This window comes from Ursus americanus, chromosome 26 (assembly GCF_024610735.1).
Source record: "Ursus americanus isolate L20-20 chromosome 26, mUrsAme1.1.p, whole genome shotgun sequence".
Lineage (NCBI taxonomy): Eukaryota > Metazoa > Chordata > Mammalia > Carnivora > Ursidae > Ursus > Ursus americanus.
Window position 1 is genome coordinate 17,944,184 of NC_142152.1, and position 10,691 is coordinate 17,954,874.

Below are 10,691 nucleotides of genomic sequence, written 5' to 3' on the forward strand. Positions count from 1 at the left end.
AAGCCCCCTCCCCTCCTCCCTTTGCAGCTTCGGCCTAGCCCTGCTGTGGATTCGCAACGTGTGATCTTTGGCTAGTCCCAAGACCGGATTTTCCCCTTTCATCTGCCCCACCTTGCCATGAAGTTCAACAGAAGGCGAGCTGATGAGAGATGGAGAGTTGAGAAGTTTTTTGAAACTCTTCTGTATTAAGTATGGACATGCCTGCCAATCCTCGGCCGACTTCGGAAACCCCTACACCACCCCAAGCAAGTGGCACTCTCTCCCCAGTTTGAAACATCATTGAGAAAGGAGATGTCACAGAATCCCTTATACGCCCTTTTGAAATCATTCCTTTTGTTGTGCTCAGTGGAGAAGGGGCGCCAGGGGGCACCAACCTCCAGAGAAGTCACCGATGAAGTCAGGCAGGTTCTTGACTTCTCCCCTCCTGCCAAACCGAAGCCACGACCCTTACCTTCCCACCTGGCTCTTAGGCTCCCGAGTGCTGTCCTCAGCAAGGCCCCCCAGGCCTGTGATCGCATGCCCACTCATCATTTATGAACCTGAGCATCGCCTACCCATGGGTGACCTTCAGTCTCCTTGAGAGGACAGCTCGTCTCTGGAGCCTCCCACTTCTTGCCTCCTGAGATCATTTGGTGAGCCGCATTCAGCAGAACATTATGCTCATTAGCAAGGATGAAAACACCTGTATCATGACGAGGTGGTCAGTTTGGATCAGAGCACTAGACACAGTGCTCCAAATTGGGGCCACAGCAAGCTCCCGTTCCTCTAGCAGAGGAACCGGGTCTCTCCTACACTGAAGTAGGAAGCACCAGATTGAGCCAAAAGGCAGAGTCATGGACCGGCAACTGAAAAAGGGTATGGAGTGGCAAATTTCAAAGCAAAGATGTGATAGCTGGATTTTTTCCCCCAATCTTCTTTTTTTCTTTTGAGGTGTAATTACGCATAGCAAAATGAACAGATCTAAAATGTGTGGTTCGATGAATTTAACAAATCTATGCACCAGTGTCCCCTACACCCCATGATCCTGGAAAGTTCCCTCATGCCACTTTCCAATCAAGTCCATCCTTCTCCTCCAGAGGCAACCACAGTTGATTTCTATCCCCATAGTAACATGGATTTAGACTTGATGGACCTGAGATCTGTAACTTTGGTCTTAGGTGATCTGGGCAAATCAGCTTGAGAGTCTCATCAACAGGTCAGATGTCTTTACTCCCTAAGCAGTGAAAAGGGTCCTGCCTGACTCCCTAGTGCTTGGCTCTGCTGCCCCCAATATGCCACCTAACCCCCAGGGTTACTTTCTGAGAAACAGCCCTCCTCCCTGCCAAAGAGTGTAGCACCAGTGTTCCAGGTAAGTAAGTGGTGAAAGCTCTTGGTAACCCGGATTGTGCATGCTTTGTTGATTAATATCTGAAAGTGCAATGCACAGGGCCACAGCATGTCAAGCAGCATGTTGATTTTTCTTAAAGCACTGCACAAAAGGGAGCCATTCCTTTTGTGCATTTCCTTTTAGAAACAAAGGATTCCATGACCAACTTCTTCCAGGCTTCTAGCCATCAAGATGGCCACAGAGCTGAAATGATTAGTCAGGGTGGAGGGTGGACGTTTGTGAACCCAGTCCATGAAATAGAAGGATCCCGATTCTCTTGGATTAAGTTTGCCAAATGTCTCAAAGGTGAAAAGCACTTTGTCTGTATGCAAAGCTTTGGTGTCTCTGGAATGTACCTTCTGCAGTTCAGTTCTTAATCACTGTGTGTTTTTTCACTTGGACAAAGGCTGCCTGCTAATAGCATTTTCAACCACCTTCAGCTGCTTTGCTCAGCTACGCCAAGGCCTCAGGCTGAGCTGGCTGCAGTTTCCTGGCACCATGATCCATTCCCAACTGACCGGCACTGGGGAACATCACACATTCACACCCTGAGAAAATGGCTTCCCCTGTAACTATGTAAGATGCCGGGCAGAAGTAGAATTACCACTCCCCTATAAGTGTTTCCTACAGGATCGTCCGATTGAGGCAGGGAAGGGGGTGAAGAAGAGGGAGGAAAGAGCCCGAGAGGGTGCCGGGCAGGAGCTCTCCTCTCTCTGGACAGAGCAGATAGCTCAGGGGCTCCCAGCAAGCCCCTAGCAGCATAGACCTTGGGGCAGCTCATCTCTGAACACAGGTAGCCTCTGCTGTCAGATTTCACTTTGATCCCTGAAAATTACAGGAGCCTCAGCTCTTCAGAAGAGAGGCAGCTGCTGAGCCAGTGTGATTGCAGGATTTCTTCCCCAAAGCCCGAGGCCAGGCATCTCGCCATGCCTGTGTCCTGCATGAATAACCGCCTTCCAACCCCACCCGGGAGGTCACTGAGTAGCGGACAGATTGCAGTTGGACTGAGCTGCCCCCTAAGCGGACCTGAAACCTCACGACCTCCTTTAGCAGCAGAACTGGCATTTGAAAGATGTGTGTGTGCAGGGGTGGGGGGAGGGAGAGAAAAATGCCAAGGAACACCACCTGGATTGCTGAGAGACTGGGAACAATCTCAGGGCAAGTTCTCTAGGCTGGCCTCTGAAGTCCTGAGACATGCAAGCAGCTGGGGGGGAAGGGGAGGGGAAGGCATTGACGGCTGGCCACAGGTCCTTGGAGTCAGAGCTATGAGGCGAGCTCCAGGACTCATGAAGGAAAAGATTAATTAGCGCCTCCAAGCCCAGCCCAGCCCCTTTTACAGAACAGGGAGGGGTGGAGGGTGGGGGACCTCGGGGCGAAAGGCACCTAAAACAGATAGACAGTCCCATAATAATCCAGATATAGAATCTTCAACCTCCCTCAACCTACAGCCTCCTCTCCAGCCAAAATGACCTCACTAATGAGGAAGAAGCCATAATGAGGGTTTGGATGCCTGGTAAACCTCACCTTCTTTGTTTCTGGGCTCTTAACATAGACTATTATTCAGGAGCTTTAGTGATTTTTTTTCACATCTGCCAGCTCAGTCAGAGCCCGAATACCACGTATGGCAAAACCAAAACATATATATTTGGTGACACAAGATGTAATTTGTTGCCTTGGTGGAAAAGGGACAGAAGGAGAAGGGGAGGAGCCAGTATTTTTTGTGTGGTTACTGCAACAATAAGGGGCACCGAGAGGCAAGCAAAATCCCACAGTGCCTTTCGCATGAGCAGGGATGGACATGGATGAAGGAGCTGGGGGAGGTTTGTTAGAACTCTTGGACCAGGAGGCCCCTAGACTCATCAGCTCCACATTTCCCCCGAGAGGGCCTCACACACATCCCCATGCTTCCTGCCTTCAGGCCTGCATCAAGAAGGCATGATCCCAGGTGAACCGACAGGATGACAAATGCCTCAAGCTCCATCTAAGAAAGGGCAGTCAAGGAGAGCGCCAGCCATGTGTGTGCCTTAGAATCCAGGGCTGGAGAAAGTCCTTGAAGGGCAGCCTCTGCCAGCTGCGAGCTTTTGTCCTACCTAACCCACTCTCACAGAGGAGTAGCCACCTTGCTTTTAGTGATTTGCAAAGACTGGCACTGTAACCCCCTAGGATTAAAAAAAATCTGATTAAAAAATCCTTACCCTGGTATAAATGTATCCTGCGGCAGGCTAAGTTTAGTGGATGTGAAGATTCAGATAAGGTTGCTGATGGGGAGATTGTGTGTGTGTGTGTGTGTGTGTGTGTGTAAAACGGGAGAAAAAATGAAGTTTTGTCTCGCTAGTGAAATGAGGAGTGAAATAAAAGGGAAAAAGAGCAAGGGGATGTCAGATGCAGACTTTCCAACAGCTCCCGAGGGCAGTTCCATTTCTGGACAAGCTCCCATGCATGCCACTGGAATTCTCAAAGTCAAGCTGGCATGTCCCTCTGCGGAGAGCTAAGCCAGATGACACATTGTCTTTCATCCAGCAAACTCACAGCCCTTGTTCATTTACTAGATCTACCCATTATCCATCAATTCATCAATCAGCCGGTTTATTGAGTACTCTACCAGGCTTCACAAACCTGATCAATTTTTTTTAATTACATCCAGCTTGCACGCAGCCAAGCCCAGTAAACAAGATGAGCCCCCACACCTGTGCTACTTGGAAATGAACATGAGGGGCCGCTGGCCCTCGCCGTCCCTCACTCCCAAACACCGCAGCCCATGCCGATGAGGACCACGTGCTCCCCTTTGCAGATGGCGATGGTGGTGTTGACCGGCTGTCAACAATAGCATGGGTTTTGAGTATTTTCTCAGACACAATGATCAATCTGCTCGGGTCCAGCCACACTCTCCTCTAGACCCCTGTCCGATGCTCTGGATTTCTTTAGAGGGTGAGCAGAGAATGGGCACAGACTGCGTCAAGGGAAATCAGCAAAACAACGGCGCCTCGGTCACCCTCCTCCTCCCCCCTTGAGGTGCCCGATCCCACATCGGAGGCTCTTCAGCCACCTCCTCCCAGGCTCAGGAGTCACTGGCCTCTCCCGGGATCTCGGTGCCTCATGTGCCAGGCCTCACGGTCCAGTTCAGTTCTTTTCATTCTCAAGACCTGCTTCACGGGTGGCAAGTGAAGGGTTTGTTCATGTCCCGATGTGGAGTCATCAGACTCAGCCCCTGGGTACCACACGCGGGGAGCCAGGAACACAGGACGGGATGTGACAGGAGCGCCCTGCCCTGGGGCCTGCGGTGGCACCCGCTCACCAGCCCAGGCTCCGAGCCTTGACGCAGGTCCCTGTATTTCCACTGTCTCAGGCCCACTCATCGACACTTCGCCAAGCCTGTGTGTCTCTCCCAAGGAGGGTTCAATCCTGCCTTTCAGACAGGATCCTAGTCTTCTGCATGCCCACATCTCCTGCCCTCTTAGGGCTAGTTCATCCATTCGCTTCTAGTCACCCAGATCTTCAGCCGTCACCTGTGCGGGTCAACCCACCCTCCCTGATCTTACTACTCCCCAGTCCACCTTTTCCTTCCTCGCTTGAATAAAATCAAGCTCAGGGGCAGCCCACAAGCAGTAAGAGACATTCTACCTAAGAGTGAAAATGCCTGGCTTGGGGGTAAGTAAAATTCCCACACCCCAAAGAGAGGACCAGCCACACACCTTCACTCCCCCCACCCCCTGCCCCAGAGCCCTGGTTGTTCCAACCGTCTGCAGTCAAGGCTCCCGAACCCAGGGATCAGCAGGGTCAGCTAGCGAAGTCGTTTGGCCTCTGTGGTTCATGCAGCAGTGATTCACCTGTCTGGCTCTGTCTCTGTCGCTGTGTGTGTGTGTGTGTGTGCGCGCGCGCCCCCGTGTGCGCACCTGTGCGTGCCAACTCTGTCGCCTGTCTCTGCAGGGAAAGTCGCTGGCGGGCAAGCGCCTCACCGGCCTGATGCAGTCCTCCTGACGGTTCCCCCCGCAGGGCCCGAGCCCGACGACCCCACGGGCAGGCGGCGGCGTTCCACCTCCACGGACAGAGTCTCCCTACGGGGAGACCTGGTCACTGTGAAAGAGAAGGAGTGAGGGCGAGGACGGGCAGCAGAGGGGAGACTCGGTGGGTGACCGGGGACACCATAGAGAGCAAGTCCACAGCGCCTGGGGTCGGCCCTGCAGAGGCCCTGTTTACAGCCCTCTCTTCCTTGTACAGTCGTGCGTCGACACCCTGTTCTCGAGGAGGCCCCGGGCCCTAGCTCGTTCGGGGCACACCACCTCGTGGAGCTCCTGTCGTGACCATCACTTGAGATTATAATCTGATTCCCGCCACTCTTCCCTCTGTCTGGGGGATCACGCGAGAGGGACCGCCTGGCCCTGAGCACATCCAGTATTATACCCCGCCTCCCCACCGGCTCTGGTGCACCCACCGCACCCCCCATAGTGACAGCCACTGTGTCCCGACGGCCCCCTGCCTCGCCCGTGTCTGTGTAAGGCACGACATGTCCCTGTCGTGGCGACAGTGCTGAGCAACCTCGCCAATTGCGAGACCACCCGTTCTTTTAGCCTGCTGGAGGCCAGGTTTCCAAGAGGTCCCCACGGGCGTGGGGCTGCCCTGGGGTCCTGTCACATGCCTCAAGGGTCCCCCACCAGAGGAAGCACTGGTGTCCATGAACGAGCTTATAGCTTGACAGCCGTGGAGGTTCTGACCATCTTTTTAAACATATATTATTTCCTAACTTACTCTGTTTTTGCCCCTTCTCCTTGGCTTGTTCCCTCGTGTTTTACTCAAAATAAACATGGCCATGAACTCAGGGGCCACTGGGATCCTCCCCTCCGGCAGCCCCCGTGGAAGCTGGGAGCACTCCCGGCCCCCGGGGTGGGGGGAGGTGGCTGGGTCACACAGCTGGTGGCTGTGGCCCACATTGTGCATCCTGACGGGCTTGGCCGGGCCCCTGCTGGGCCAGGTCTCAGGTGCGTCTGAAGTGGGGGCTGACCCTGCTACAGAGGGCCTAGGCCAGGGCCAGATGCTTCTCTGACAGCCCAGCAAAGGCACCCACTAAACAGAGTTGGTCCAAAGGGAAAAAGCAGACACAAAGCAAAACCTGCAAAAAATCCGCTTGTGCTCCATGTGTGCGTCAAAATGACTATCTGCCAATCGGCCGTGAGGTAATGTATGTAAAGCACCGAGTCAGGTGCCTGGCGCGTAGTAGGGGCTCTGCAAACGGTAGCTGTTACTCTCCTCATTGTCACTGTCACCATCGTGACGCCCGTGAGCCCACAGGCGGAGCGGTATTAAGCAACATGCTTTTGAATTCAGACACTCACTCCACCTGCTAGAACTAGCCTCCTTCGATCTATTTTTGGCCATAGGTGAAAATTTTCCCTGGGGAGTGTATAAACAGCAAACATAGAAGCAAAAAAAAAAAAAAGTGATCACTGGTATTTCTTTACTCATGTAGGCAAATTCACCAGCTGGTGACCAAAGGCTCATAAGCTTGTTTGCAGACCCTGCCTCCTGGGTGCCTCTGTGACCATCTTTGCAGCCCCACTTCCGTGCCGTCGTAGGTCTGATTCCCCAGGGCCCTGTTCCCAGGGCACCAGCCTTCTATCCCTCACAGCAGGGCCACCGGGGGCATTAGGAGACTTGGCTACAGTAGTACCCCTGTGGGCTCTTGACCACTATGCCTCAGTTTCCCCCACTGGCGGTAGCTGCTCCGTCTGCCAGGTACAGTAGAGAGTAGAGAGATGACATGCACTGGGTCCTCAGGTTGTCTCCAGCAGTGGCAATATAGACCCGAATTCTCATCAGGCACTTCCACACCCCGGTTCCACACCCCGGTTCCACACCACCTCAGCACGGGTCCTGGCCCTTGTAGATACTTGGTGACTACTTGATGATTAAGTGAATGAAAAGAAGCCCTATCCCATGTTTATGGGGTCTTTGGTTTCCTTTCCTTGTTTCACCCATTTTTATCTCCTTGCTTTCAGAACCAAAACACAGCCCAAGTTTCTCTGCACCCAACATTCACCCCAAAGAAGCTCCTCCCTGTCAAGGGTCCCTAAGCTGTGTTGACATCGAGGCACAGGGTATGTGGGCAGAGGAAGTTCTAGAACCGCAGGTGCCTCAGTGCCCTCAGTTACCCAGGGCAAAGGCCTGGCTGCCTCCTGCCCCTCCCCATGGGCTGTGGACAGGGCAGGGCTGGCTTCCCCAGTCCTCCTGGCTGCTGCTCCTTGGCCAGCCTCTGGAGGTCCCCAGAGGGCCCACCCAGAGCCAAGTGGGCTGTACCCCTGAGACGGCATAGGCTGAAGGTTTCCAAACAGGCCTGGGGACATCCAGAGGGAAGGGTGGGCCAGCAGGCTCAATAGAGGTAAGGGTGCTCCAGATTCATTCAGACTCAGAGCAATAAACCCCATCATCACCCCGTCTCCCAACCAGGTGTGCTTGGTCTTGTGACCACCATGCGCTCCCCAGTAGATCAAGCCAAGTAATGCGAGGGGTGGGGGGTGGCATTGGTCTGCCCAGCTGGCCGGTCCAAGGTCAGTGTACTATGCAGACCTGAGAATGCAAGCACACGTGGAAAATATGGTCTTGGCCAGTTCCCCATCGGCCTGGTCTACACCGCCAAAACTTCAAACCAGATTAGACTTTTGAAGGCAGTTTCATAGCAAAGCAGTTTTCCCTGTCTCTGGAAGCTTCCTTAGCTCTCCTGACTGGGCACAGTCTCTGGACCCGGGACTCTTCCCACTGAGAGCTCCCAGGACACAGATCATGTTGGCAGCCCCACAGCCAAAGCTTCAGGGCAGCCGCAGAAGCGACCACCCAGCCAGCAAGTCAGATGCGCGGGGGCCAGGCACTGGACATCGGACTGAGATCACCTGTGCCTCAGGGGAAGAAGAAAACTTGGAGGCCGGCAACAGCCAGAGGGCTCCGCCCAAGCAACAGGCACTCCCTCGCTGGGGAGAGGGCTCCATCCCTTCCAGAAAGTGATACTTTGTTCTACCGTCAGGTGTGGCTGTCCCCCAGGAGCACAGCGGGGCCCAGCCCACAAACGCAGTCAGCTGAGCGGTGCCCCGGGCCCACCAAGGCCAAGGGGTCAGGTACAGGCCAGAACCCCAGGGCCCCGCTCACCACTCCGAGTTGTTGCTGAGACCAGTGAACGTGTGGGGACGTGCTCCAGGCGCGCTTTTCCTGGCAGGATTGCCGGTGTGATCAAACTACCTCACCAACACGACCCTGAACCCGGAGCCTGCCACCCAGCCGGCCTTTCGGCTATTGGTGGAAGTTGATGTTTCTCCTAAAATGCACCCTTCCCATTGTGCTCCAAACGCATGGGCTTCAAAAGCCACCAGTAAGAAGCCTTGCCCCACGCTGGAAAGAATAACAGGCTGTTGGTCTTTGGACCTTGCAGAATATGTTGGAGGGAGGTGTTCCCACAAGGTCCAGAAGCTGGAAAGCCCTGGGGTTGGGGGGACATAACGGGCCACCGGCCTCCAGCTGTGTTGGCCAAGCTGAGTATGTAGCAAGGACCCTATGTGGCATAGTTAAATAGTAGCCAAATGAATCCCCGTAACTCATCCCGAGACCCTCTGAAAAGAGTTCTGTGCTATGGTCACAGTGGCAAGGACAAATGCCAGCAGCCTCCTCATTAGTACCACCCAGTGATAAGTCCTCCCCTGGGCACGACCCAGGGGCCATCAAGTAGCAAAGTAGCAAATGTAGCAATAAGGGGCTCCGGGCCTTAAAGGGACAGGGTCCAAATGATCCAGTCTTGGCCCTCTCCCCAGTCCCAAGGAGGGCTCAGAGCCAGCTGCTGTCAGCTGTCCAGGGAGGGCTCCTGGTCTATATACTATGCCCACTCACAGCATGATCACGGACAAGTCGGAATGGCCTTCTCATAGTGCATGTGGTTCTCATTAGTTTATTTTTCTGGAATTTGGGGATTGGACCCCAGAACCAAACATGCTGGTACAGTCTAAAAATAAATGACTTGAACCCACTCTAATCCAGCTAACTCTGTGTGCCTCCTTGGTTTGGGGGTTTATTGGGCAGGATTTATTGCTAGAAAAAAAAGATGTACCACCTCTCTTCCTTCCCCACTCCCCACCCAGCCCCGTTAATCTCACACACACACACACACACACACACACACACACACACACACACACAGTCTGTTTCCCCCCTCACTCCCTAGTAGAAAGCTGAGGAAAGCCAGATCTCTGGGGTGTGGGACTCATCCTGCTAGGTTGGGACAATTGTGTCACTGGTAGGCTAGAGCCCCCAACTCTCAAGTTCTCCTTGGCTGCATGGCCTCTCTGCCCCCTTGTTTGTGCTCAGCCACAAAATCCAGTGGCCTGATGAACACCAGCAGTGACCAGACACCACTCTGATGCCCTTACATAAAGTCCCAAGATTGAAGTCTGCTACATACAGATGGTGCTCCTTACAGGGAGCCTCGGTTTCCTAAGCGACAGACAATCCCATCTCCCACTAATACTGAAGCAGCAGGGTTCTGAGAGCCTGGAAGTCAGGTTGACAAGAGCAGGACAAGAATGAGGGGAAAAGGAGCCACACACTGCTGCGATCTCTCCATTAATAACAAGGCTGGTACCTAGCAGCTCGCTCCAGTGGCAGAAACTTCGCTCCTGAAAATAGCAGTGATCTTAGAGGCATGGGAATGGGTCCTCAGTCACACCTGCATAGGAACCAACTCATCTCCCACCGCCTGGGCCACCTCCCAGAGCAGGGCTTCCTGCCCCACACAGTCAAGACCAAGTCCACACCAGCCACAGCACCTGAATTGTCAAGTCTGTAGTGTATCCCACTGTTAGGTCTTGGCCCACCCCAAAAAAGCCTTGCTTCCCTGTCCTCCTGGATCAAGTCCACCACCTCCAGGGAACCCAGAACTCCTCCTACCCAGCAGAGCCAGCTGGCTTATTTCCAGAATCTTCCTTTAACCATCTGTGTATCCTGCTGACCACCAAGAGCAGAGATCTGCTCAGGGCCAGGGTGGAGGGGGACTTGGGCTGCCAGTTTTAACACTAAGAGCTGTGCCCACCTAGGAATGTCTGTGATCCACACTGCAATCCTCTCCTCTCCGCCCCCTTTTGGGGACTTCTGACACAAAGGGCATGTGGCTATCCCTTCCCTTGGTGCCAATTGCTCATTAGTCCCAGCTTCCAGGGGACCAACAGGCCATCTCTTAGGACCTTTTCTGGAATGTGGCAGCCTCCAAACTCTGTGGCTTGAAGAAGCAACCAGGAGGCCCTCTGAGGGGCATATCCCCCACTGGGCCACAGAGTTCTGATGGCGTGCTTTCCCT

General features: G+C 53.9%; 1 protein-coding gene across 7 annotated transcripts in view; it reads left to right on the plus strand.

The window, feature by feature from the left end:
* The window catches only part of RGS6 (regulator of G protein signaling 6), a 554,007-nt gene extending 543,655 nt beyond the window's left edge, over positions 1–10,352 (plus strand). For 2 of the 7 annotated variants that reach the window (XM_087856087.1, XM_087856083.1), the window contains one exon: positions 5,294–5,431. Coding sequence is in view for 4 of the 7 variants with exons in the window: in XM_087856088.1 (XP_087712214.1) it covers positions 5,294–5,460 (167 nt within the window). In the remaining 3 variants the exon portion in view is untranslated. The other 5 variants (XM_045807891.2, XM_087856082.1, XM_087856081.1 and 2 more) reach the window with 3 other exon arrangements.
* Positions 10,353–10,691: the final 339 nt, after the last annotated feature.